The sequence below is a fragment of the Corapipo altera genome, unplaced genomic scaffold (genome assembly GCF_003945725.1).
Source record: "Corapipo altera isolate COAL_440 unplaced genomic scaffold, ASM394572v1 96, whole genome shotgun sequence".
Classification (NCBI taxonomy): Eukaryota; Metazoa; Chordata; class Aves; order Passeriformes; family Pipridae; genus Corapipo; species Corapipo altera.
Window position 1 is genome coordinate 1,372,255 of NW_020884962.1, and position 26,395 is coordinate 1,398,649.

Here is a 26,395-nt window from a genome sequence, read left to right on the forward strand (position 1 = left end):
CTGCTGGCCCTGCTGCTGTAGGTGGTGGTGAGGATGGCAGCACAGCCCTCGCTGTAGCGGGGCCGCTGCCCGTCGCCCAGGACGCTGCCCACCGACACCGTGTAGATGCTGTTGCCGTACCCGTCACAGTTGCAGTCGTCGTAGTGGATCCCTCCATTGCCCGAGGCCCAGATGAAGATGGAGCCGAGCCCCCCCCGGCCCTGTTGGGGAGGCAGAGGGGGGTGGGCAGGGGGTCCTGGTGCCCCCGAGGCCCCCAAGGCCGGCGCTGGGCTCACCTGGCTGACCCCCCTGTGGAAAGCGGCCGCTGCCAGCTCGCCCGGCCCGTCCACCGTCCTGCCATCGTCCTCGGGGCCCCAGCTGGCACTGTAGATGTGGATGTGCTGCGAGTGCAGACTGAGGGCCTGGGCCTCCACCACGTCGATGATGGGACCGTCCAGCATCCGCACGCCTGAGGGTCAGCACCAGGAGCAGATGTGGTCACCAGGAGCAGATGTGGTCACCAGGAGCGGCCGTGGTCACCAGGAGCAGAGGTTGGCACCGGGAGCGGCCGTGGCCAAGAGGCGGCAGCACCGGGGGAGGCCGGGAGGGCTCCGGGGGGGAAAACGGGAGCCATGCGAGTGCCACGCCAAGGGGAGGGACAAGGGGCACCTCGACAGCCCCCCCTTCGCCCCCCACTGCCTCGAGCACCGGCCACATGACCCTGCCCTAAGCAGATCAGGCTCCTGCGGGGCTGTGCCACCAGCCGGTTCCCAAAGCTCCTTGTTAAGCCTTTTGTAATTAAGCCCGGGGAGTTATCCCGGTTTTTAACCCCCTTTGCCACCCTCACTCCTGCAGGGGCGCCTGAGCCTGCCCAGGGATGGTGCTACCAGGTGTTGGGGTGGGCATTAAACCCCCGGGGAGCTCAGAGACTGATGTGTGGTAACACTGCAGCACCCTCTACCCCCTTGCAAGCCCCCACTGTGGCCCCACCTGGGGTCACGCACCCTCCCAGGGTGCTGGAGCTGCTTTCCAACCTCCATCCCACCGGAGCGGTGTCTCACCTCCAATTTTGGCGTTGTAGGCGACGCCTGCCCCGCAGATCCCGTTGTTGGCCACAGCTGCCACTTCTCCTGCACAGCGTGTCCCGTGCCTGGGGGGGGCAGAGTGAGATGGGTGAGGGGGTCTGGGGCAGCCTCAGCCCCCCGAGGGATGGAGCAGAACCCACCAGTTATTGTCCCCATCACCGTATCTGGGCTGGGGATCGGGGTCGTTGCTGTTGAAGTCGTAACTCGCCTGCGGGTCCTGTTACAGAACGAGGCACCAGCGTGAGCGAAGGGCCCTGGCAGAGCTGTGACAGCCCAACACAGGCACCTGGCACCCAGCCCAGGGCTGGCACCGCCGGGGGCCCTCACTGCCAGCCCGGGGGGACGGGGGGGCCCCTTCGGGCCCAACTGTGCTGGGTCAGTCTGAGCTAAACTGAGTCCAGAGAAGGGAACGGAGCTGGGGAAGGGGCTGGAGCAGCAGGAGCGGCTGAGGGAGCTGGGGGGGCTCAGCCTGGAGAAAAGGAGGCTCAGGGGGGACCTTCTGGCTCTGCAACTCCCTGACAGGTGGGAGGTCGGGGGGTGTTGGGCTCTGCTCCCAGGGAACAAGGGACAGGAGGAGAGGGAACGGCCTCAAGCTGTGCCAGGGGAGGCTCAGGTTGGACACCAGGAGGGATTTCTCCATGGAAAGGGTGGTCAGGCACTGGCAGGGGCTGCCCAGGGAGGTTTGGAGTCCCCACCCCTGGAGGTACCCAACGAAGGACTGGAGGTGGCACTCAGTGCTCTGGGCTTGGGACAAGGTGGGCATCGGGCACAGGGGGGGCTCTGTGATCCTGGAGGTGTTTGCCAACTGCCATGATCCTGTGGAGTGGGGTGAAAGCAGCACAGCTTGGCTGTTCCAGTGACAGAGCCCAGTGTGGGGACTCACCCGAGGGTGACCCTCACAGGAGAGTGGAACTACAACCCACGGGAATCGTGTTGTTGCAAACACCCAGGATTTCTCTCTCCTTCCTTGCTGAGCACATGAGGGTTTACCAGCTTTACTGGCTTTGCAGCTTGCTGTAATTACACCAATTCTGGGGGCTCGACTGTGTGTACAAGTTCTAACGTTTCCTCGACGTGAGAATTCACTGTGGGAGACTCCAAACCTGTGATCTGGCCCTGGACAGGCCAAGTTCCCACCTCACAGTCCCAGGGGTGGGATGAAGGCACTGGCTCCCCCCCTCCCTGGGGACCCCCCACCCTGGAGGAGCCTGTTCCTGCACCCCCTCGTAGTTACATAGTTGGCTGCCAGGTCGGGGTGATCCTTCTCCAGCCCATCATCCAGGATGGTCAGCACGACCCCCCGCCCCGTGTAGCCCCTGCTCCAAGCCGTGAGGATGTTCAGGTCGGGACTGATGTCGTTGTTCTGGAAAACAGATTAAATTTGCTCAGCAGCCTGTGGTGACCTCCAGGGGCTTGTGCTGCCTCGCCACCGCCAGCATTAGCCCTGTTTGTGTGCTGGGGCGGGCAGTGGGAAGGGCATTCTGTGCTCTAGGTGAGGATTAGAAGGGGAAGCAGCACCATCTCACCATGTACCACTGCTTGGGGAACCAGGGGTCCGTGGGCACCACGCTGGCACCTCTCTTTGTGCGCCTCTTCAGCGTCTGCTGCTCAAACCACAGCACCTGAGCAGGGGGCAGCGCTGTGGGTGCCGGGCAGAGCCTGCCCAGGGCCGTGCCCGGGCTCCCCGTGCCCCCCTCCCTACCTCGGGGTCCCTCATCAGCCGCACGTGCCACCCCCAGTGCCTGCTCAGGGCTCTCTGCCGGGTGCCACGGTGTCCCAGGTGGTAGTAGGGCTCTCCCTCCATCACCTGCGGGCACAGGGAGCTGCTGTCAGCGTTTCCAGCCCGGCTGGGGACACCCAAACTGGCTCCACACGGGTGGGGGAGTCAGGAAGGTGAATTTAATGTGAGCTGAGCACGGCAGGACCAGCAGAAAGTGTCACCGGGAGACAGAGCAGGGGTCTGGGGGGAGGGTGTACCCTGGGGGTCCCTTGTTCACCCCCTGCATGCTCAGAGGGGACACTGGGACAGATTCCCAGGCTGCCCCATCCCAGGAAGTGTCCAAGGCCAAGTTGGACGGGGATTGGAGCAACCTGGTCTAGTGGAAGGTGTCCCTGCCCATGGGACGAGCAGAGGGGACAAGTGAAGGGGACAAACAGTAAGGACACAGGGTGGGGATGAGCACGGGCAGTCGGGACAGTGGGACACGGGGTGGGCTGGGCCCGCCGCCCCTGCCCAGGCCGCACCTGGCCCAGGTACAGCAGCCCGTGCCGGCGGGCCAGGGCCTGGGCGTCCTGCGGCCCCGCCGCCACCCGCACGGCCCAGCTGCTCAGGTAGACGCGGGGCTTGGCGGGGGCGGCGGCGGCGGCGGCGACCACCGGCACCGCGAACAGCACCGCGAGCAGCCCCGGGAGCGCCGAGGGCGCCGGGACGGGCCTGGGCCGCGCCGCCATGAGGCCGCGGCGGCCGAGCGCCAGTTGCCATGCCAACGGCGTCGGCCCCGCCCCCGCCCGCCCGGCCTCGTCTCATTGGCCGCTTGGGTCCGTCCCCGCCTTCTCATTGGCCCCGCCCCTCCCCGCCTCCCCGTTGGCCGCGCCCCCCCGGCTGGCCACGCCCCCCCGCGGCCGCACTGCCCGGGGCGCGGGGTCGGTGCGGGGCCGCTCCGGGGCCGCCGCTTCGTCCCCTTCCTCCTCCTCCTCCGCCTCGCCGCCGCCATGGGCTCGGTGCAGCAGCGCCTGCAGCGCTTCCTCGACCGCCCCGGGCCGCTCAGCGACCTGCTGGGCCGGCTGGAAGCCCGTACCGGCGTCCAACGGCTCTACCTGGCCTCAGGTGCGACCGGTACCCCGCCGCCCCCCCGGTTCCCCCGTCCTGCCCCCCCACCCCTCCTCTTTCCTGGGGCACCCTGGCAGCCCCTCACCGTGGCTCTGGGCTCGGCGGGGGCACGGGGAGGGAGGGCAGGGTCCCCCCCCGGTTGAGGGGTGCAGAGCGGGGCCGTGCTGAGAGGGGGCCGGGGGGTCCCGGGGGGTGACACCGCTGTCGCCGCTCCGTCCTCGCCTTCTGCGGACGTGGAATCCCGAAGTCCCGCACCCTGAAACCCGCGGGGTCCGGGTGTCAGAGGCGTCACATGGACCCTCGAGGCCCCCTGGCAGAGGGGGGTCCCCATTCCGGGTGAGCCCCCAAATCCTGGTGGGTCAGCCCAGGCACTGGGGGCGGGAGCTCATCCCTGTGTCCCACCGGGAGTGTGGGGATCCGGCCGTTAACCGGATCCTGTTGCTCATTAATGAGGAACCAGCCAGATTCTCCCCGGGGAGCGTCCCCTGGCACAAAGTGCCCCCTCTGCTCTGACCCTCGGCCCTGTGCCCTGTCTGCCAACGTACAACTGGCCCGTCCACGTGCTCTGAGTTGGGGTTTCATATCAAACCTCCCAGGAGGGACTCGGGGTTTCCCGGTTTCCCATGTCCCTCCTGGTGCTCCCTCTGCCTTTGGCCTCCAGGTGTGATTCCCTGGCCCTTCACCTGCTGCAGGGCTGGTTTTTCTGCTCTGAGGGGGAAAACTGTCCATGAACAGGCACGTGCTGCCAGGAGCAGGTTGTGTTTGGATGCGGTGCCAGTCAGGTGTCTTCCAAGCAAAACAATCCTGGGGATTTGGTCAGGCTCAGATATGAGGGACTTTTGGGGCAGGACAAGAGTGGAAGCACCAAAAAGCGATGGTTCTGTGCTCTGGATCCCTGTCCTGGAAAGGAGAAGCTGCTGCTAAACTAAAAACTTCTGATTTCTCCCTCCTCTGGCTCTGGAGCAATCCCTAATTTGTGTTTGAACCCAGCAAGGTCAGTTCTGCATCTCTGGAGCCTGCAGTGACCCACAGGCTGGGGTTTGGAGCCCATCTCCATGGCCTCTGGGCAGCAGCTTCCCCCTCAGCGAAGCCTTTCCCTTGGTTTTTGCTGTTACATAAATTTCTCTGGGGGTTAAAATCCCGTGAAATCCCTTCTAAGGCTCTTGGGGAATGAAACCCAGCACTGCCTGGACCTGCCTGTTCTCCTTGAAGGGAGGTTTGGGATTGCTCCAAAGCCACGCTGCTCCTGCCCGTCTCCTGGGAAAGACCCGGAGCTGTGGCAGCCCCGGATCGGGGCCAGAGCTGAGCCCAGGAATGCTGCAGTGAGCAGAGCCGGGATAATCCGCCCTCCAAGCCCCAGCAAGGACTTTCCTCTAATTCACCGGCACAGACAGGTTAATTCCCAGCTTTCCTCCTGCTGATGGAGGAGCTTTTTCCAGGGCAGGGGAGAGGCTGCCGGGCTGGGACAAAGTGCCCTTGGCTGCGCTCCGTGTGCCCCTGAGGTTTTCCTGCCCTCCGAGCCCCGTGGTTTCTGCAGCAAGAGCTCCCTGTGCCACCTTCCCCATCCACCAGTCCCACTGATCCGGCCTCCTGCTGGTGTCTTGAGGGCTGTGCAGGCTCCAGGCGACCGAAACCTTGAGCTTCCACTTAATTTACCGCTCTAATTGAACAGCTGGGAAGCGGGGTTGGATTGCTGCTCCCGGGGGAGCCGATCCCTCCTGCGCCGGTGGCTGCTCAGCACGAGGAGGAGCCGCCGGATCCCGGGAGCAAGGCTGGCCCTTGGACAGGCGTTATCGGAATGCCAGGTGGCTCCGGGGGAGCCGACTTTGGACCGTGGGTGTGTGCCGGTGTGTGCCGCTGCCCCCGGTTCTGGCGGTGCCGCGGCCCTGGCCCCGCTCCAGGCTGGTGACGGGGTGAAAGTGCTGACAGCTCTGTGGTAAAGTCCCTTCCAGGGCCAGGGAGGGGACAAACAGTGACAGGAGCAGGTCGTGGGTCACTCGGGGAGGAGCAGACCCTGCCACGTGACTCAGCGCCTCGTCATGCTGGAGTTAATTGGGGGTGGTCGTTACCCCCATCTAGGGGGTCCTGGAATGCGCCTCTTCCCGCCCTGGGATGAGAGTCCTGCTCAGCAGCCTGGGAGGGGTCTCTCCCCGCTGGTGGCGGGTTCGTGACCATCCCCTGTCCCCCGGCAGGTTCCGTGGCCTTCCTGGGGCTGTACCTCATGTTCGGCTACGGCGCCTCATTGCTCTGCAACCTCATCGGCTTCGCCTACCCCGCCTACGTCTCGTGAGTACCTGTCCCACCCCCTGCAGCACCTGGAGAGCGTTCCCTGCCTTTGGCTGAGGGTCTCCCTGCTCAGTGAAGAGGCAATTATGGCTGGGAAGCTCTTGAGGCCTTCCTGGAAAGGCTGGGACCGTGCCAGCTTGGGGCGGGAAGGTTTGCCCCAGGGTTTGGAGGATTTGGGAAGGAGGAGCCCACCCCAGGACTGCAGCAGCCGTGCCCTTCCCCTCTCCTGCCGCAGCATCAAGGCCATCGAGAGCAGCAGCAAGGAGGATGACACCATGTGGCTCACATACTGGGTGGTGTACGGCGTCTTCTGCATCGCCGAGTCCTTCTCCGACCTCTTCCTCTACTGGTTCCCCTTCTACTACGCCGGGAAGGTAACGGCTGTGCCAGGGAGAGGGTCCTCCTGCCCGAGGGCTGAACGTGGAGGGGCTGAGTGTGGTGGGCTCTGCCCCGTGGGGCCATCATGGAGCTGCAATCAGCTCAGATCCTGGCACCTCCAGTGAGCTCCAGCCTCGGAAGCTGCCGCTGGAGCAGGCTGGGGGGGCACTGGAGCAGCTCGGCCCCTGCCCTGCCACCCTCCGGCTGAGCCCCCGTTGTCCCTGCAGTGCCTGTTCCTGGTGTGGTGCATGGCCCCTGTGCCCTGGAACGGCTCACAGGTGCTCTACCACAGCATCATCCGGCCCTGCTTCCTCAAGCACCACGAGACCGTGGACAACGTGATCAGTGACATCAGCACCAAGGCCCTGGACGCGGCTTCCACCGTCACCCGAGAAGGTAACGCGGGTCCCTCCGTCCTGCTCCGTGTCCCGGCCGGGCACTTTTCCCCGAGCGGGGCTGCGTGGGCAGCTCACTGTAACCACCACCAAGGCACTGTTTCTCCATGCCCACGCTCCGTGCTGCCCCAGCGGTGACAGGAGCCCCTGCGGGGTGTCCCCTCTCTAACCTCTGTGTTCTCTTTGCGCCGCACCTCTGGTCCAGTCCTGCAGACTCTGGCGAGCAGCAGAGCCCGGCTGGCGGCCGGGGCGGCCCCGCAGCTCAGCCTGTCCGTATGTAACAGCCATGGCTCCCGCCGCCGCCGTGGGGAGACGGGGCCGGGCTGTACCGGGCGCCCGCCGGGCCCGGGGCCGGGGCTCGTGGCCACCGTGGCAGCGGCCAAACCGCCCTGCCCCTGCAGGCACGGCTCCCGCACAACCGGCCCCTTCTCCCGGGGCGTGGGTAGAGCAGGCGCTTCCTTCCCGCTTCTCCATAGCCAGACCCTTCCATCTGTCCATCCGTGTGTCCGTCCCTGTGTCAGTGTGCTCCTCACAGCGCTGCCAACCTGTGGCTCCCATCCAGAGCCCCCCGGGTGCGGGGAGCAGGACCCCAGTGCCACCCCTGTGCTCGATGGGAGGGGGAGGGAATGGGGTGGTGACCGGGATGGGCTGGGCCAGGGGCACCGGGCACTGCCCCGGGGATGGGCACTAACCCTGTCTGTGTGTCTGCAGGAACCAGAGCATCCCTGAGCCTGGCAGAGGAATTGAACAAAATGAAGTGAGAGGGGCATCAGCACCCCCGGTACCGGCACCGGCATCCCCAGTACCGGCACCACGGCCCCAGTACCATCACCAAGCTCCTGGTACTGGCACCGTCATCCCCTGTACTGGCACCACAGACCCTGGTACCGGTACTGTGGCCCCGGTACCGGCACCAGTGACTCCGGTACCGGCACCCCGGGCCTGGATCGTCCTCAGCCGGGATCCTGGATCTGTCCAAGCCAAGCCTGTCCCGTCCTCCCAATCCCCAATAAACCCTCGGTGCCCTCGAGCCGCCGCTCCCGCGTGTTCTGTGACACCGCGCGGCGCCTTTAAGAGCGGGGGCGGAGCCTGAGAGGGAGGGGCGGGGCTGATTGGATGACGTCATGTGGGCGTGGCGGAAGTGCGGCGGGACGCGGCCGGAACGTGGCGGGGGTCGGTCCGTCGGTCCGCACGCGGTACCGGGGATCTGTCTGTCCGTCCGGGGCGAGATCGGGGGGGGCCCTGTGTGTCCGGGGGGGCGGAGTGTCCTGTCTGTGTGTCCGGGCGTCTGTCTGTCTGTCTGTCTGTACACGAGCAGGGGGCGCAAGGAGGGCTCTGTCAGTGTGTCCGGGAACAGCGTGTGGGGGTCTGTCTGTGTGTCTGTCGGGAATGGGCAGTGAGGGGGTTCTGTTCTGCCTGTGCTGCGGGGGACGGGAGAGGGGGTGTCTGTCGGTCTGGTGGGGAGGGAACTCAGTCTGTTCACGAGGCAGCGAAGGGGTCTGTGTGTCTCCCCGGGGGGGGATTGAGGGGTGTCTGTCTGTCTTGGGGGGGGGGCAGGGAGGAAAGGAGGGATCTGTCTGTCTGTTCCGGGATGGAGAAGGTGGAATGTTCTGTCTGTCCATCCTGGAGGGGCAATGAGGGGGCTCTGCCTGCTGGGCTGAGGGGGACCGGAAGGAAGGTCCGTCTGTCTGTCTGTCCGAAGGGCAGCACGGAGGGTTCTGTCTGTCTTAGGGCGATAGGGAAGAGGAGGGTCAGTCTGTCTGTCTGTCCAGTGAGGGCACCTCAGGCCCCTCACCCAGCTGCCCCCCCCTTCCACAGCCCGCCCTACATGAACCTCGCCCGTGATGAGCTCCAAGGCCAAGCGGGTGCTGCCCACCCGCCCTGAGCCCCCCAGCGTGGAGCAGATCCTGGAGGACGTGCAGGGCACCCACCCGGCCGACCCCGTCTTCGTCCTCCCCGCCGAGCCCCCCCTGGACCACGGCCCCGCTCCAGGTGAGCCCGGGATGGGCAGGGGGGTGTGGAGACCCTCCCCGGTGTCCCACTGACCCCCGCCGTGCCCCGCCAGGCTCCCCCGACCCCGCGGCCGAGGAGCGGGAGCGGCTGTACCGGCAGAGCCGCTCCTACGTGGGGATGAACCAGCGGCTGCAGGAATCCCGGGAGCGGCTGCGGGAGCAGCGCCGGGAGCTGGAGCGGGCGGGAGCGGAGCTGGAGCGTGGGATCGCGGAGATGAGGGAGAAGGCGCTCTGAGGGCCGGGGTCGGAGCCCCGACTCCTCCTGGACTCTGGTGGGGCACCTCGGGACACCCCAGGGTGTGGTTTCGCCTTCCCAAATCGGCGTGGAACCGTCCGCGTTGTGTTTAAGGGATTTTGCCGTGGGACGTCCCCGCCGTGCCAGGGCCTGGCTCTGCCACCCCGGTGACGTTTCCCCAGGGAACCGAGGGATCTGCTGGGAAGGGCTGCCCAGCACGGCCACACAGTCCCAGTGCAGGAACAAAGGCTTGGACCCCACACTTGCTCCCTGCACTGGCTGCCACGTCCCCCGTGGGTGGCACGTCCTCCGTGCCCTCACACCACAACTTCCCCTACGACTTCTCCCTCTGGTACTTCCCGGAGGATGATCCCGTCGCCTCCAGCATCGCCCAGCGCCTCAGGCAGGAGGGTTTCCGGGGCTTCACGGAGCACCAGGACCAAGTGGCCGGGACGTCCGTCATCCTGACGGCCCTGGAGGTCATCGAGGCCAGCCGGGTGGCCATCCTGCTCCTCTCGGCCCGCTCCGTGGGCGACCCGTGGTGCCAGCGCGTGTCCCAGTGGAACCTGCTCCGCGTCATCCACCGCTGCGGGACCAGGTTGGTCCCCGTGTGCGTGGGGGTGACGAGGGCCCAGGTGCCCCCGTTCCTGCAGCACCTCGTCCCGCTGGACTACCAGAGCGAGTTCTTCTTCGAGCGGCTCCTGGCCAGCCTGAGAGCCCACCCGGGCAGAGGGGCCAGGCGGGTCCCACCCAAAGGGACACGCTGAGGGACCACCGGGGGGGTTGGCCGGGGGCCAGCACTGGTGGCCCTGTGGTGATGGTGGCGGGAAAACTGTCCTGGTTTTGCTAATAAAGGTGGTGGGAACGAGCCCTAACCCAGTGCTGCTGATTGTCATAACTCTCCCAAACCTGCTGTTCTGGTAGAGCTGAAGATGCCACTTTCTGTCTGCAAAGCCGAGCACCGAGGGGGCTGTGGGTGTTTCCCACCCCCACAGGTGTCACCCTGTGGGTGCCTCTTCCCCTTCCTGCCCTCTTAGCAGGGTCTGTGTCCTGCTGCCGCCCTGCTCCGCTGTCACACGGGACGTGGGGCTCCTCTGACACCACAGCAGGACACGGAGCAGGCAGGAATGGGGGCGAGGGGCTGCCTGGGGCCACTGCTGCTGCTGCTGCTGCCGCCTCTGCCTTCAGGTGAGCAGCGGGGTGGTGGGTCTGGGGTGGGTTCAGGGTGGGTCTGGGGTGGGTCTGGGGGGCCCAGCAGGGTCTCAGCGTCGCTGGCCGGGGTGGTGGCAGGTGCTGGTTGGGGGCCAGGACAGGATCTCCTCTCCCCACAGCGTGGGCCTGGCTCCAGCCATCGATCATTGGGGGACACGAGGCCAAACCCCACTCCCGGCCCTACATGGCGTCCCTGCAGTTTGGGGGGGTCCACGCCTGCGGGGCAGCACTGCTGCACCAGCACTGGGTCCTGACGGCCGCCCACTGCCTGGCCCGGGGGTGAGTCCGGGGCCACGGGGGGCTCGGGGGGCTCCCAGTGACCACACCGGGCTGACACCGGGTCCTGGTGTGGGGCAGGACACTGACCAACGGGAGAGTGGTGGTGGGGCTGCACAGCCTGCGGGACCGCGGGGCGGCCACACAGACCTTCCCCATCCGGGCAGCCTGTCCCCACCCCGGCTACGACCGAGGGACGATGGAAAACGACCTGCTCCTGCTGCAGGTGGGGCTCGGGAGGGGTCTGCCGGGGGGCGGGAGGAGCGGGAGCGTCGGCGGTGCCGGGAAACGCTGCCGGGGGGGTTCACACGTGTCGGTGCAGCTGCACTCGCAGCTGGGGCGAGAGGCTCGGTGACATTTCCTCTTCTCACCTCCGGAGGTTTCACACCTCCCAAAAACGTCTTCCAGCTCCCGTGTGCACTGCATCGGCTCGGTGCTGCCCCTCAAGCACCCACCTGTGCTGTTGGGGTGCTCTTCCTCAGCCCCCCCGCACCCCTGCAGCACTGGGGCACCCCCCTTGGCCCCTCACCTGCAGCACTGGGGTGCTCTCCCTCAGCCATCCACCCGCGGCATTGGGGTGCTCCCTCTGGAGCGCCCACCCAGGCGTTGGGGTGCTCCCCCCGCACCCCCACCCGCAGTGTTGGGGTGCTCCCTGCGCTCCCCCGGGCCGTGGGGGGGTTCTGACGCTGCCCGTGCCCGCAGCTGGAGGGGACGGTGACGCTGGGCCGGACGCGGCGGCTCATCGGGCTGTCGGGGCGGGGGCCGGCGGCGGGGACCACGTGCAGCCTGGCGGGCTGGGGGCTCCGCGGGCGCGGGGGGCTCTCGCCCACCCTGCAGGAGCTGGAGGTGAAGGTGATGGACCCGCGGATGTGCAACAACAGCCGCTTCTGGGACGGCGGCATCGCCCCCACCATGATCTGCTTCCAGGGGCAGCCCCGGGGCTCGGCCCCCGCCAAGGTGAGCGTTTGGGGGTCCGAGGGTTCCAAAGCTCTGCCCACCCCCAGCCACCGCTCCCGGGTGGGGGGGGCTCTGGGGGGGAAGCTCACCCCGAGCACAGAGGCGAGATGTCCCCCCAGGTGTGGTGGGGGTCCCCGCCCCTGGTCGGGGTGCGCTCTCTGGTGTCACCCCCGTCCCCCAGGGGGACTCGGGGGGCCCGTTGGTGTGCGGGGAGCGGGCGGCGGTGGCCGGGGTGATGTCCTTCAGCGGCCCAGATGTCACCGACCCGTTCAAGCCACCGGTCGCCACCTCGACCGTCAAGTACAAGAAATGGATCCAGAAAACCCTGCGGAGGGGCTGCAAGTCCCCCCAGACCCCAGGAGACTGAGCACCCCTTCCTATTTACACAGGTTGGCTTTTAATGGGAATACTGTCCAGAGTCTGGTAAAATAACATCCTTAGTACATAGATACAGTGCTGGGGGAGCAGGGCACGGCACAGCCCGGCGGGATTGTCCATGGAGGGGGGGGGACAGCGGGGCTGGGGGTGGGCCCAAGGGGCGATGCTGGCCTTCCTGCCACCCTGTGCTCCGTTACAGCACTCAGGAGCTGGGACACGTGCTGCCCCTGGGACTTTCCCCCTTTTCTCAGCCCCAGCTCCAGGCCTCCTGCACTGGTCCCATGACAGAGCAGGGGTCTCCAAAATGTGCCTGTCCCCACGACCCTGGTGCACTGTCCCTGCAGCCCCTGTGGCACTGGTATGGGGGGACATATGGGGGGACACATAGGTCACCCCATCAAAAGCAGGTGGTGATGATGGGACGACTGGGAGATGCCCAAGGGATCAGGGAGCACCTGGATTAGGGAGTCCCTTTGCAGCCCATCCCACTCCCAGGGGCCAAGGCACTTCCATCACACCCCAGTCTTGGCACCTGGGGCCAGTTGGCAGCAGGATTGGGGTGTCCCCGGGGTTTTGAGGCTGGGAGCCCCCCGTGGGCGTAATCCAGTCCTGGATGGATTCGTGTCCACATCCACAAGGACACACTGGGATCCTGGCTGCAAGCTGGGACAGGGATCTTCTGCCCTGGGGATGGGAAGCTGGGGAGCTGCAGATGGAGGGGAGGGACCCCAGACCCTTCCCTGGGAGTTGGTCACCCTGGTGCCAGCTCAGCACCCTGTCCCCTCCTAGGGCAGCTCCTCAGCCTGGTGACATGACCCTGTGAAAAACCCCTCAGGATGAGCCCATCAGGACCCCAGACACCCCAGTGAGCCCCTGCCTGGCTCCCCCTGCACCATTTCCACCCTCCACCACCTCAGACCAGCGCAGGGACCTCGGCTGCTGGTCCCTCCAGCAGCACAAATGGGGGTCCTGGCCCCCGTCACCCCCACAAAGCCTCTCCCCTGCATCCCCTTCCCCCATTAATAAATGAGCTGTGACTGCTGGCAGAGCCAGTGTTGGTACCAGAGGAGCTGGAGCACCCAGGGGTGTCCCTGTACCGGGCTGTGCCGTGCCGGCTTCCCGGCATGTGGGATCGGACCCTGGTTCAGACCCCTGCCCATGGTGGGTGAGGGAGATGGGGGGATGTGGGGACACCATCCCCCCTCATCTTGTCCCGGGTTGTCCATCAGCAGGAGGAGATGGTCCATGAGACTCACCCCAGGTTGGGGTGTCAGCCCCAAGTGTGTCCCCAGCCAAGTCCAGTCCTTGGCACTGGGAACTGTGATGCTCCAGCACAGCAAGACCCCAGCGGGGCCGGCAGCGGGTGGGGGTGACTCACTGGTCCCCAGCTGTCCCACATCAGTGTGTGTGTGTCCCCAGCACAGTCCCGCTCAGCTCCTGTGGGCTGGGGGGGTCACAGGACCCTCACTGGGGCCTCATCCGTGGCAGCTGCTCAAGCTTGGATTTTCTCCACCGCCTTGTCGGCCACGGCCGTCACCGCCATGGGGCTGGGGACGTAGTTGAAGGGGGTGACACGGGCGGCCTTGCTGGGGGAGCCGTGTCGGCTGGCGGGGAAGGTCCCGGCGGGCGCCTCGTGGCCGAAGGAGATGGGCAGGGCAGCCTTGGCGGGCGCGGGGGCTTCGCCGTCGCCGGTGACACGGGGGTGAGGGGGTCCCTCGCGGGTCTCCAGCGTGGGAGAGGTGCTGGAGTTGGTCTTGGAGGCGGCGAAGTCCTCGGTCTGCACCACGGCGTCGCTGGTCTTCCTGGGGCCGGGGGCGCTGGGGGGCTCGTCCTCGCCGGAGCCCGCCAGCGGCAGGGCGGAGGAGGGCAGCGTGCTCTTGAGGATGTGGGGGATGTCTTCGTCCCGAATCCTCCGCCACGTGCCCTTCATCACCACCACCGGCGGCTTCCCCGGCTGCCCCTCGGGAGCCACCTCGGGCTGCCGGCGCCGCGCCGGCGCCTCGGAGCGCACGGAGGAGGAGGAGGACGGGCTGCCCGCCCGCCGCGCCACGCTGATGTTGGGCGAGGACGAGTATCGCTTGAAGGGCTCGGCCGTGGGGGTGCTGGTCTTCACCGGCAGCCGGGACGGGCTCTCGGAGCTGGTCCTGCGCGGCGGCTTCGCCCCGGCGCTGGTTTTGGCGCCAGGTTGGGCTCTGGGGGCGAGGGGCCGCGGGCCAGAGGATGCTGGCTTGGCCGCCTTGAGCTCGTCGCAGCGGGAGGAGCAGAGGAACACGGCCGGGAGGGCGGCACGGCTGCGCTGAGGGGACCCCCGGCGGGGCAGCGAGGCCGCGGGGGCCGGCGGGGCCAGCTCGGCGCGGTGCCGCAGCAGCAGGCTGGAGGACTCCTTGATGAAGGTGAGCTGGCGCAGGAAGCCGGAGCGGTCCGAGTCGCTGCCGCTGGAGCGGGCGGATGACATCCGCACCAGGTTGAGGCGGCTGCCCCCCTGCCCCCCGGCCCGAGCCTTGGAGCCGTCCACCTGCTCCTCCAGCACCGGCATGGCCCCCCGGCCCGGCAGCACCTTCCTGCTGGGCTTCTGCATGAAGGGGATGCGCACGGGAGACTTCTGCGTCTTGGACTGCTTGGGGGCCGGGGATTTGGGGGCCGGGGCCTTGACCGGGGGTCCTGGTGGGGAGGACGAGCCCCCTGCCTTGCCCGCGGCTGGGGTGCCTGGCTTGGTGAGCTGGGAGGGTGATGGCAGCTTCTTGGGGCCGTGCTGGGAGGGCGTGGAGGTGCGGGAGGAGCCTGAGGAAGGGGGGCCCTTCCCCATGCGGGCGGGCGGTGTCGTGCTCCTCTTGGGCAGCGCCAGGTCCCCGGTTTCGGGGCCCTTGCCCAGCCGGTGCAGGCTCCGCGAGCGCTGCTGGCTCAGGGAGAGGTTCTTGGCTGGCGGTGCCTCGGGCTTGGCCACCGGGGTCTTCTTCGGGGTGGCCCGTGGGCTGGGGGCGTCCTTGGCCAGGCTGGGCATGTAGATGACGGTCCTGCCACGGAAGACCACGGGCAGGTTGGGCACCGGTTTGGTGGGTGCCGGGCTCCGCTCCGCCCTGGCACTGGCACGGCCGGCAGGACGGGCACCCGCCGTGTCCTTCCGCTCTGGGCGGCCCTTGCTGTGCTCCCTCCTCGCCGTGTCCCGGCCGGATGCACTGCCGGGCCGCTGCTTCTCCTGCCTGCCCAGGGAGAGCTGCAGCGTGGAGCCCACCGAGAGCCCCGACATGAAGGAGAGGATGGAGTCGGACTCGGAGGAAGGCTCCCGTGAGAGGGAGGCAGCAGCCTGGTGCAGCCAGGTGACGATGGAGTTGGCTCCCTCCTGGATGGCCTGCCACTCCACGCTGTCCAGGTCGGAGCCTCGGTCGGAGCCGGCGTCCTCATTGGGGTGATGCCTGACCTCGGCTTTCCGCTCCCTCCCGCCGGTGCCCGGCGGCTTCTGCTTGCGCTCCAGCCCCCTGCGGCGAACTGCGGGCCGCCGGCGCTTGGGCATGGCCGAGCCGATGCACTTCTGCAGCAGGTCATCCTCCGAGTTGAGGCTGGGGGAGCTGGGGGAGCCCCCCTGCTCCTGCCCCACCGCGGCCGACCGCGGCCACATGGCTTTGCCGCAGGGCTGGCCCCTCTCCTCACCATCCGAGAGGTTGGCGTCGCTCAGGGAGCTCATGGAGGAGCTGAGGGAGTAACAGGGCGGCGTCTCGTCGGCGATGAGGTTGTTCTGTGGTTTTGCCTTTGCCGGACGGGGACCGGGCTCAGGGTCCCTGCGGGGGATGGAGCCACCCGAGCGCTCCCTCCGGGGTGCCCGGCCGGGCTGGGCTCTGCTGCCGGAGCCCTCCCTGCCCGCCTCGGGCAGCTCGTCCAGCTCCGGATCGTAGAAGCAGTAGACGGCTTCCTCCGTCGGCGTGGTGTGGCACAGCGACTGGAAGATCACCCCATCCTCCTGAGGGTCATCCTTCCTCCCGGGGGCACTGCTGGCCCTGCCCACCCCCAACTCCAGGCTGGCTGAGCTCTTTGGGGGAATCTGGCCCCTCTTCCCCTCCCCGCCCTGGCCACGGCCTGGCCCCGCTTTGCCCTTGCTGGCAGAGCCGATCCTGGCGGGCGCCGAGCTGCCGGAGGCGGCTCTCCTGGCCGGGATGGTGCCGCCCTCGCGGCGCCCCTCGGGCAGGGGGTGCTCGGCCTCCTCGCCCGCCGGGTAGCGCAGGGTCTCGTCGCTCAGCGAGGCGGCGCTGGAGAAGTTGACGGGGGTCCCGTCGGCCGAGTCGGTGAAGGAGTCGTCGTCCTTGAAGAGGTCGCGGGCGGTGGCTCGCAGGTGCCTGGGGACGCCGGGGTGCGCGTGGGCCGGCACCAGCATGTAAACGGGGACGTGCATGGGCTTCTTGGTCTGGGGGTGCAGGACCTGGCCGGACAGCAGCGAGGTCTTGACCTTGCGGAAGCGGGAGGGCATGGCGGAGCTGATGCACTCCTTCAGGATCTCGATGTCGTCGTCGTCGGGGGGCTCGGGGCGGTCGGCCCGGCGCCGGCCCTCCAGGTACCGCTCCTCCCGCCGCTCCTCCCGCTTCTCGTGAGCCGCGAAGTTTAGGCTGTTCTTCTCCGGGAAGGTGGGAATCAGCTTGAGCTCCACGTCCTTCTGGACGTAGTGCTCGTGGAGGGGCAGGGCGCTCAGGCTGGAGGCACACGAGAAGTTCTCGTTGGGTTTCTCCACCGTGAAGTAGACCATGGAGTCCAGGTCCTGGGGCAGCTGGAAGCGTTCCTTGAAGTCTGTGATCTCCATGAACTTCTTGACGTTGTTCTCCCACTGGATGTTGAACTGGCTGGTCTCTTTCTCGGGCTGGCAGCCCAGCTCAAAGAGGGGGGTCTTGCTGCGGCTGGGGGGCATGGTCTGCCCGGGGCTGTCGGGGAGCTCGCTGGGGCTGATGGTGCCGCTGATCATCTCGCTGCATGGGTCACTCTGGATGGAGCTGGCGATGGAGGGGCTCTCGAAGCTGCCCAGGGAGCTGACGGAGCTGCAGCGGCTCATCACCAGAGGAGTCTCCTGGATGTAGTTCTCCGAGGAGCTCGAGGGTGTCAGGTCATCCTGGCGTGAGGGTGATGCTTCCCGCAGGAAAACCTTGTCCCGCTTTGGGAAGGGAATGGTGATGGGCTGGGAAATCCCCACCGGTGTGGTGGGACCCGGATCCGCTGCCTTCTCCTTCTCCTGCCTCCCTGCCTCCCCTTCTGCATCCCCTTCCTCCATCTCCAGGATCTCCAGGGAGGAGTCACTGTCCAGGTCGTTCTCGCTGTGGCTCTGCCCATCCAGCACATTGTCTGCTGAGGAGAGGGAGGAGAGGGAGCTACAGCGGGAGAAGCAGATTGGGGTGTCCTCCACCGAGTACTTCTGCACCGACTCCTGCTCTGCCGCGGCCGGCAGCTGTGCCGGCAGCTTCTCCGGGATCTTGCTCAGGGTCTCGGCCGTCTGCAGCAGCGCCGGGGGGAGCCAGGCTTGCTTCCTGCCCAGCAGGGAGGGCTGGTGGCCGGTGGCCGCGCCGCTCTTGGCCAGGCTCTCGAGCAGGGGCACGTGCTGGTAGGACGGGGAGAGCTTGATGGTGTGGACGTGGGGGTCGGGGGGCTGTTTGCCGCCCACCTCCTTCTTCCACTCCATCTCCTTCTCCGGTGCCTTGGGGCTGGGGAAAGTCACCGTCTTCTTGGCCCGTTCGGGTGGGTCTCGCTGCTCCGGCTTGTCCGGCTCGGCCGGGTCCCGCGCGGGGGGCTCGGCCCGCTCTGGTTTGCCACCCAGGATGCTCTTGAGGTCGAGCCGGCTCGGCCTCTTCTGGTAGCGCTGCAGCTCGTCACGATAGTCGAGGAAGGCGGCCCTGGGGCAGGGCTTCATGTGCTCCTTGGTGCAGTAGCCGTCGCTGGTGCTGCCGCTGTTGAGGCTGTCGGTGGACAGGCTGGTGTAGGCCGTCTTCAGCCGCAGCAGGGTGTGCGCCCGGCTCAGGCTCTCCCGCTTGGCAAAGCCGCCGGCATCCGAGAGCCGGCACGGCGAGCACGACTGGGCCCGCGCCTCGTGCCCCTCCTCGGGGCCGTACTGCCAGTCCAGGCAGTGGTCCTCGGAGCTGAGGCTGAAGCTGTCGTCCGAGGAGTTGTGCATGGTGGAGATGTCCTCCACCAGCTTGTCGATCTTGGCCACCGTGCTGGAGATCTTGTTGGCCAACTTCTCGGCGGCCAGCGAGACGTCATCCTCTGGCAGCGGCAGCTTCTTGGGCTCTGCCGGCTTCCCGCTGCCGTCCTTCTCCGGCTCCGGGCATCGCCGCTGTGCCAGCGCCCGCGGCAGCGCCTGGCCCTGCAGGAAGGAGGAGTTGAGGAACATGGAGAGCACGGAGGCGCTGGCCGTCTCCACGCCGGTGGACACGTTGGGCACCTCGTCATCGTCGAAGCAGCCGGAGTCGGAGGCGTAGTCCTTCACCAGGCTCTCCATGTGCCGCAGCGGCTTCTTCGCGCTCTGGCTCTTCAGGCTCTGTTTCTCCATGGTGTCGAAGGTCTCAGCCAGGTGCTTGGCGTCCAGTTCGGCCTCCAGCGCCTTCTGCTTGCGCATGTAGAGCGAGGGCATGCAGGACCCCGGGGACACCACGGCCGCGTCCTTGTACTTGGGGGGCCGGTTGGTGAGGAGGTTGCGCAGCGCGGCCGCGCTGCCCATGGCGATCATCTTGTGCTTGGAGTGGATGAGGTTGCGGAGCATGCTGACCGCCCCCAGGTCCCACAGCAGCTCCTGGTCGCGGGGGCTGCGGGCAGACAGGTTCCAGAGGGTCCCGCAGGCGTTGCTGACGATGGTCAGGCTGTGCGAGCGCAGGTGCTGTAGCAGTGTCTGCAGGCAGTTGTGGTCCCGGAGCACCTGCCTGTGGGACAGAGGGGACCCCCGGCCATCAGGGGGGTCCTCGACCCTCTGCCTGCAGCCATTCCTGGGGTTCAAGGTGCCCCCACCCCTGCCTAGCCGTGACATTCCCCCAGTGCTGCCCCTGGGGTCTGCAGTGCCCCCCACCCCCGTGGCACTCCGTGGATTCCCCCAACACCATCCCCGGGGTCTGCAGTGCCCGGGGTCCCTCACCCCCTTCCGTGGTGCATCCCCACCTGTAATCCTCCCGCGTGGCGACGAGGCTGGAGACGTTCCTGAGGATGCCACCGCCACTCTCGATGATGGCCAGGGAGTTGCTCTGGCACTTGTAGGTGAGGGTGCTCACCAGGAAGCCCAGGGCCCCCTCCACGGCGCAGATGGCCGCCTTGTTCTCTGTGCTGTGCGCCGACAGGTTCCACAGCGCGCTCAGGACGCTCTTCAGGGTGGATTCCTGTCCCGGGGGGGGTCACACACCCCTGTCAGCCCCTGTCCAGGTGCTCCACGCCCCCTCCCACCCGCCCTGGCACTCACCTTGCCGGTGTGCAGGGCACACCGTGTCAGCCCCGTGACACTGCCCACCTCCCGCAGCACCTTCTTGCTGTTGATGTCAGCGCGCCAGGAGAGGTTCCTCAGGATGCTGGAGACCACCTGTGGGGGCAGAGCGGGGTGAGTGGGCATTGGGACTGTTCCCCTGCCCGTCCCCTCTCCAGGGAGCCCCTCGCACAGCCAGACCCACCTGGTGCAGCTCCTCGCTGTCGGAGCCCAGCTGAGCCACGATGGCCTCCATGCAGCCCCGGCGGGAGCACAGCGTCGCCTGGGAGGAGGAGGAGGGTGGTGAGGGTGACCCTGTGACCCCCTGACCCCACTAAACACCCCCCCCCAAAGTGCTGCCCCCCACCTTGTTGACCACGTCGCCGAAGGTGAGGTTGGTGAGGGCCATGCCCGCGTAGCGCCGCAGCGCCAGGTTCAGGGGGTCGTTCGTCATCTTGTGCATCTCGTAGTCCACCTGCAGCAGTTCAGCCACCGCCTGCAGCCCGCCTGTGGGATGGGAGGAGGGTGATTTCGGGTTCCTGATCCCTCCCAGCACCCCTGCCCGGCGCTGTGACACCGAGGAGGGGGTGGGCAGGGCTGGCTGTGGTGCCCTCCCCACGCTCACCCAGCTCGTTCATGGCCCGCCTGTACTCCTCATCGAAGGAGAGCTTCATGATGGCACAGGTGGCCTGGCAGATCTGGGGCTCGATGGGCACGGGCACTGTGGGGGCAACGGAGGTCAGTCCTGAGGGTTGGCACCGACGATCCCCCCCCTCACCCACAGCCTCCGCCAGCCCCACCAGGCACCCCCTGCTCCCCCCGTACCCGCACCCTCGGGGCCCCGTCCCCCGTCCCGGTTCTGCATCTGCAGCCAGTCCCAGCAGGTCTCCGAGTAGGAGCGGATCTGCTCCAGCACGTGCAGCACCCGCATCTCCTTCTTGGCCTGGCCCTCGTCGGGCTGGGAGAAGACGATGTTGTGCAGGGCGGCGTTGGCCCTCATCCGCGCGTCCTTGGCGCCCGTGGGGCTCTCGGGGGGCCCCGGCTCCCCGTCCGAGTCGTGCAGGATCTGGATGAGCAGGGGCAGGCAGCCCGACTTGCGCATGGCCAGGCAGCTCTCCTGGGAGCTGGACATGGCCAGCAGCGTGCGGGACATGTCCTCCTTGTCCCGCGTGGCCAGCATGGACAGCAGCCAGAAGACAACCTCCACCTGCAGGAGCAGGACACGGGGTTACACTGAGCCCCCCCTGGCTCAGTCCCCCCCCGCCCGGGCCCTGCGGGGCTGCCCCTCACCTTGCTGTTGCCCCCCTCCTCGGGGTGGGTCGGGGGGTCCAGGCTGCCGTCCCCCTCCATGCCGGGCACCTTCCCGCAGAGCTGCGGGGGAGGGAGCGGTTGGGGGGGGTGTTCGTGCTGCCCTCACCCCCCCGCCCCCATCCCCTCCCCACTTTTCCACCACCCACTGGTGCCATTAAACCCGGCAGCGATTCCCAGCCGCTGCTTCCGTCAGTGCCGGGGTGTATTTTAAGCTAAAATGAGGGATGATGGGGATGGGGGGGCTGCTACAGCCACAGGCTCGGGAAAGGGGAGTGTGGGAGAGTGAGCAGGGAGGGGGCCAGGGCTGAGCCCACGGAGCTGATGGATTGGAGTGGCAATGGGGGGGCCGTGAGGATGTGGGGGTGTCTGGGAGTGATGGAGGGACTGGGGGTGATGGAGGGGCCACGGGTGTTGCCACAGGGGGCTGTGGGTGACAGTGGGGCTGTGGTGATGGAAGCCCATGAAGATGATGATGATGATGATGATGATGATGATGATGACGACCATGGTGGGGCCATGGCAATGGGAACCCACGATGATGAGGATGGTGGTGGGTGACGGTGGGGCCATGGTGATGGCAGCCATGACGATATGGATGATCATGGTGATGAGGATGATGAGGAGGAGGATGAGGAGGATGATGATGAGGGTGATGATGAGGAGGGGGATGGCAGGCTGCCCGCCCTGGCGCCTCGGTTGGAGGCAGATGCCGTGGGAGCCCCCGCGCCGCCCGCCCGCCGCGCACCATGGCCTACTTCTGGTCTCCATGGCAACTGCCCATTTCACGGTGCCCGAGCCACACAAAGCCCTGGCTGTGCCGACGGGGACAGAGCGGGGACAACGGCGGGGGGGCTGTGCTGGCCCCCTCCTCCACCCTGCCCGGCTCCATCGCCCACAGGGACCAGGGACACCCCGGTGCCACCCCCTGTACCTGCGGCTCCGGCTGCTGCGCCTTGTCCTGCGCCTCCATCAGCTCCTTGTCGATCTGCTCCAGCCGGGATGCCCGGATCTGGGGGTGCATGAGCAGATCAGAGAGGGTTGGAACCCCCCTGGGACCCCAAAAGCCAGGCAGGAGGGGTGTGAGGGTGCAAGGAACTGGGTGTGAGGGTGCAAGGAGCTGGTTTAGGGTTCCCAGAGCTGGGTGTGAGGGTGCCCAGAGCTGGGTGTGAGGGTTCCCAGGGTTGAGCCCATCAGGGCTGTGGGAGCCTCCAGGGGCAGAACAGGGCACGTGGGGGGGTGAAGGACCCGACCTGTGCCCTCTGCACCATCTCATCAGCCGTCCCAAAGCGCTCCTCCATCAGCGAGCGGATGTGCTGCGCCTCGAACTGCAGCTGCTGCCGGATCAGGTCCATCTGCATGGAGAACTGGGGGGTATGGGGGGTGGCATGAGGGGGGCAGGGTCCTGGCCGTGCCCCAGGGCTGAGGGGGGGGCTGGGGGTGGTCCCCACTCACCGTCTCCACGTGGGGCAGCTCGTCCAGGCGCGTGGCCAGGCTCTGCAGCTGCGCATAGTACCAGACCTTCTCCTTCTCCTCCTTCTCGATCTCCCCCAGCAGGAAGCACCTGGGGAGGGGGGACCCCGTCAGCGCAGCCCCCGGCACCCCCAGCCCCCTGCACCCCCCAGGCCATCACCTCTCCCGGTCCAGCTCCTCCAGCATCCTCAGGGTGGCCCTGCCCAGGTCCGTGGGGCCGTCCCGGTGGGATGTGGGGGCCGGGGGACTCTCCTCGGGGCCGCGCCCGGAGCTCGTCACCTCTGGGGCGAACTTGAGGTTGTAGAGGCTGGTGATGTCCATCTGCAGGGCTGGGCACGGGGACAGCTGGGTCAGGGTGGGCTTGGCGGGGACCCCCCTCCCCACCCTGCCCGGGCACCCACCTTTGAGCTGGTCCAGCACCTCCGTTTGCCCCGAGGACACCATGACTCGGGCCTCCTGCTCCAGCTTGCCCTGGAGATGCTTCAAGACCTCCTAAAACAGGGATGGAGCTGTTGAGGAGGTGGGGGGGACATGGAGGGAAAGCCCTCCCTGCAGCCCCAACCTGGGGTCCGCACCCCCCCGCTGGGGCCGTGCCCACCTTCATGTCCGAGGTCTCATTCTCCAGCTTGGAGAGGTGGTTGGAGTTGTCCTCCAGCTCCCGCCGGAGGTGACTGTTCTCCTTCTTCAGCGCCTCCACCTGCCGCACCAGCTGGTCGTACGAGGCGATGGAGCCGGACATCTTCACCCCCTCCAGCGCCTGCGGGGGGGTGTGGGGGTGGGCAATGTGCTGAGGGGCTCCCCCAGCACCCTCACAGCCCCCCCAGCACCCCCCATCCGCCTGGGACCACAGCACAGCACGGGGGACCCCACCACCCACAACCCCCTCCCCCAGTGCCGGGGAGAGCTGGTGACCCCCCAAAGCCTCCCAGAGGGTCGTCCCCGGCACGGGGTGGGGGTCCAGCCCCATCCCCCCCAGCCCCCGCCAGCCCCCGCCTGGTCCCCACCCTCGGCAGAGCTCAGCTCTCCGCTCCCTTTGTCTCGCTTTTGTCTTCCCCCGCTCCCGACCTTCTCCCGCTCCGCTCCCTCCCGCACCGGGGGCAGCCCCGGCCCCCCCGCGGCCCCCCCGTCCTGGTCAGCTTCCCCCCCAGGCACCCCCGGCCCCTCTGTGCCCCCCCAGCCCTCCCCAGCCCCCCAAACCTCCTCTTGCCGCAGCGCCCACGGACCCCCCTCGCACCTGCCGGGGAGGGACACGGCAGGGGATGGGGGGGACAGGGATGGGGACCCCTCGTCACCCCCACCGGGTCGGGCTGGCCGTGGTTCGTCAGCACCACGTGTGTGCAGGGGGAGTTTCGACGGGGGGAGTGCAGCTGGGGGTCCCCTTGTCCCCACTGCACCCCCTGCTCCCCTCTCCCCACCCTGCTCCTGCAGCGGGGTGAGGGACAGCAGCGATCGCCCCCCCCCGGCACTGCCACCCCCAAATCTACCCCACGGTGACCCCTCTGCCTCCACGAGCCCTTTCTGGGGGTCCCAGCACGCCCCTCACCAGCACAGAGGCCCCACCAGGCAGGGCTGGGACCCAACACCCTCCCAAGGCCCCATCGATGTCCTTCCCACCCCACACCAGGGGGGGACCCCATCCTGCCCTGGGGGTCCTGCTGTGGGGTCTCTTGTCCCCCCCACTCCCACCACCCGGCTCTGCCAAGGGAGACAAAGACCCCCCCAGTGCCAATCCCCACCCCCAGCTGCTGAAAATACCCCCCGGGAGATGAAATAACCCCGGGGGGGGGGGGAGCTGGGGTGGGAGCAGAGAAAGGGTCGGGGCTGGGATGAGGGATAAGGGATCGGGAATCCAGGATGGACGATGAGGGAGGACACAGGGTGAGGGCTGAGGGGTGTGGAATGCGGGATGGAGGATGAGGGATGGATCCAGGGTATGGAAAATGGGATGTAGGATGCAGGGTGAGGGATGCAGGGTGCGGCGTCAGGGATGTGGGATGGGGGATGTGGGATATGGAATGCAGGGTGACGGCTGCAGGAGAGGGGACGTGGGATACTGGGTGCGGGATAATGGATGGGGGATGCGGGATACGGGATGCGGGACGAGCACGGCCTCCCGTTGCTGCGGTGACGGCGATGGGGGCACAGGCGGTTCCCGGCTTTTCCCGAGCAGCCAGACACGGAGGGGGGGTGGGGGTTCAGCCCTGGCGGGGGGATGGGAACCGGGGGCTTCCTCTCCTCCAGGGGAATCAAGTCAGGGCTGGGATATTCGGGGGTTGATGGTGAGGGGAGATCTGAGCTCTGACCCCCCCCGGTCCCCGGCAGGGCAGTGGCCGCAGCGGCGCCGGGATCCGCAGCCTGCGGGGAGGGGCTGCGGCCGCACCTTCATCCGCCGAGCTCGAGACACGACGGGAAAGGGGAGCCAGGACTGCGGGAAAGGGGGGCAGGGCTGTGGGATGGGGAGGGGGGCAAGGCTGTGGGAAAGGGGGCTCGACTGCGGGAAAGGGGGGGCCGGGACTGTGGGATGGGGGAAGCCAGGGGTGCAGGGGTGCTCCATCACCACGATGGTCACTGTCCCACAGGACATGGTGTCCCACCACGGTGGGATCCCAGGCAGGGCCATGAGCTGCCCTGGGCACAACCCTGGGGGGCCACGATAGCTCGTGGTCCTGGGCACCCAGCTCCTCCAACCCCCAGGGCTGCCCCTCTCTGCTCAGGGAACCCCGGGACTGGCTCAGGACACAGGCAGGGACTGGATTCATCCAGCAAGTTCCTGGCAGGGCAGACGCTGCAGCAGATGAAGCAGCATCTGCACTGCCCACCACACCCCACGGCCCTCTGCGCTGCCCACGGTGCCCACTGCCCACCCCACCGTCCTCTGTGCTGCCCATCACCCACCTCACTGCTGCCCACCCCCCATCACCCACTGCCCTCTGTGCCGCCCATCCCTGCACCGTCCTGCCCACGGTGCCCATGGCTCTGCCCCCCACACGGGGCCACCTTGGCCAGGGCAGGGCTGGGGGGGGCCCACAACTGGCCCCCCAAGCTCCCCGCACCCCTCAGCTCGGCAGCAGCAGCTCTGGGGACAGGGCTGGGGACGGGGTCGTGGCCACCAGCCGAGCGCAGCCGCCTCGCCAGAGTCACATCTGAGCCCCCGACCGGCTGCGGCTCCCGGAGCCCCCGGGGGACGTTAAACAAACAGCGTGTTGTCACCAGCGCCGGCTGATCGACCCGGCCCCGGGGACCCCCGGCCACAGCAAAGCCCCCCCGGGGAGCTCAGGCTGCGCACAGGGGTCGGGGCACACACGGGGACACTTGGGACCTGCGCCCTCCCCACGCTCGGCATCGACCCCCTGCAGCCCCCCCGGGCCCCCCCACCCCGCAGAGCACCTGCTCTCGTGTGCACAGACACGTATGTGCACGGACACGTATGCGCACGGACATGTATGTGCACACGCACGTCACGGCCTGCGGGTGGATGTGGGGCTATGGTGGGGTGAGTGTTGGGGTCCCCAAGACCCCCAGCAGAGCCCCCACTCGTACACGCCCCCCCCTCCCACCCCAGGGCGCCCGTGGGAACCAGCGGACAGGAAGGTGCCCAGGGCAGCCCCAGCTCCCCCCACCCCGCTCGGGGACGCGGCTCTGGCACCCTCGGGGTGCCCGGGGTGCGGCCGAGGTGCTGCTTCAGAAGCCGAGATTTTTGAGGGACCGGTTTGGGAGGTGGATTTGGGGTGCGGGTTTGTGGGAAGGGTTTGGGGTGCGGTTTTGGGGGTGGTTTGGGGGCTCCAGGTCCGGAGTTGCCCCCCCCGCGGACACCCCCTCGCCTCGCCCGCGGGATGGGGATGGGGTGGGAACGGGGATGGGATGGGGATGAGGGTGGGATGGGGACGGAGATGAGGATGGGGACGGTCGGTGCTGCTCCCCCCGCCCGGGGACTCCCCGCCGAGCCCCGGCATTGTCCGGCCTTTGTCCCCGCGGGATGCGGGACACACGTTCCGCCCGACCCCCTCGATTCCCCCTGATCCCCCCGATCCCCCCCGCACCCCCGGCCCCCCAATGTCCCCCCGATCCCCCCGATCCCGCGGGATGGAGCCGCGGGTGGATGTGGGGCTATGGTGGGGTGAGTGTTGCCGCACGATCCAGCGCAGCCAGGGCCGGGGGCACCCCCACCGCGGGGGGG

The 26,395-nt window shown here is 67.8% G+C and overlaps 5 protein-coding genes across 9 annotated transcripts in view; 3 read left to right on the forward strand and 2 right to left on the reverse strand.

Annotated features, from left to right (window-relative positions):
* The window catches only part of PCSK4 (proprotein convertase subtilisin/kexin type 4), a 6,196-nt gene extending 2,647 nt beyond the window's left edge, over window positions 1-3,549 (reverse strand). Inside the window, exons 1-8 of the mRNA XM_027664343.1 lie at window positions 3,309-3,549; window positions 2,767-2,871; window positions 2,591-2,686; window positions 2,299-2,427; window positions 1,205-1,281; window positions 1,041-1,129; window positions 276-448; window positions 1-200 (exon numbers count right to left, since the gene is read on the reverse strand). The exon at window positions 1-200 is cut by the window's left edge and continues 13 nt beyond it. Coding sequence (XP_027520144.1) covers window positions 1-200; window positions 276-448; window positions 1,041-1,129; window positions 1,205-1,281; window positions 2,299-2,427; window positions 2,591-2,686; window positions 2,767-2,871; window positions 3,309-3,515 — 1,076 coding nt within the window. The 5' untranslated portion in view covers window positions 3,516-3,549. The remainder of the gene's footprint in view (window positions 201-275; window positions 449-1,040; window positions 1,130-1,204; window positions 1,282-2,298; window positions 2,428-2,590; window positions 2,687-2,766; window positions 2,872-3,308) is intronic.
* Window positions 3,550-3,680: 131 nt separating this feature from the next.
* On the forward strand, window positions 3,681-7,983 carry REEP6 (receptor accessory protein 6). Its single transcript, XM_027664335.1, has 5 exons — window positions 3,681-3,891; window positions 6,087-6,180; window positions 6,416-6,554; window positions 6,786-6,954; window positions 7,665-7,983. Exons 1-5 carry the CDS (start codon window positions 3,777-3,779, stop codon window positions 7,712-7,714), a joined length of 567 nt encoding a protein of 188 aa, XP_027520136.1. The 5' UTR covers window positions 3,681-3,776; the 3' UTR covers window positions 7,715-7,983.
* Window positions 7,984-8,081: 98 nt separating this feature from the next.
* CUNH19orf25 (chromosome unknown C19orf25 homolog) lies at window positions 8,082-10,067 on the forward strand. 5 transcript variants are annotated; one of them, XM_027664339.1, is made up of 3 exons: window positions 8,082-8,149; window positions 8,772-8,945; window positions 9,019-10,067. In XM_027664339.1, the coding sequence occupies exons 2-3, from the start codon at window positions 8,798-8,800 to the stop codon at window positions 9,198-9,200; spliced, it is 330 nt and encodes a 109-aa protein (XP_027520140.1). In that variant the 5' UTR covers window positions 8,082-8,149; window positions 8,772-8,797; the 3' UTR covers window positions 9,201-10,067. The 5 variants fall into 5 exon arrangements, with proteins under 5 accessions (XP_027520140.1, XP_027520139.1, XP_027520137.1 ...); XM_027664338.1 differs by having other exon boundaries at window positions 8,083-8,126; XM_027664336.1 differs by having other exon boundaries at window positions 8,087-8,138.
* A 223-nt stretch (window positions 10,068-10,290) lies between these two features.
* LOC113957144 (granzyme M-like) lies at window positions 10,291-12,029 on the forward strand. The gene is made up of 5 exons (XM_027664320.1): window positions 10,291-10,388; window positions 10,532-10,691; window positions 10,770-10,914; window positions 11,391-11,645; window positions 11,827-12,029. Exons 1-5 carry the CDS (start codon window positions 10,328-10,330, stop codon window positions 12,010-12,012), a joined length of 807 nt encoding a protein of 268 aa, XP_027520121.1. The 5' UTR covers window positions 10,291-10,327; the 3' UTR covers window positions 12,013-12,029.
* Window positions 12,020-23,245, reverse strand: APC2 (APC2, WNT signaling pathway regulator). The gene is made up of 14 exons (XM_027664319.1): window positions 22,817-23,245; window positions 22,620-22,710; window positions 22,379-22,547; window positions 22,201-22,309; window positions 21,999-22,112; window positions 21,680-21,757; window positions 20,728-20,808; window positions 20,263-20,644; window positions 20,063-20,158; window positions 19,805-19,944; window positions 19,643-19,720; window positions 19,438-19,554; window positions 19,143-19,357; window positions 12,020-18,910 (listed from the first exon to the last, which is right to left on the reverse strand). Exons 1-14 carry the CDS (start codon window positions 23,183-23,185, stop codon window positions 13,516-13,518), a joined length of 7,434 nt encoding a protein of 2,477 aa, XP_027520120.1. The 5' UTR covers window positions 23,186-23,245; the 3' UTR covers window positions 12,020-13,515.
* Between the last annotated feature and the right edge of the window lie 3,150 nt (window positions 23,246-26,395).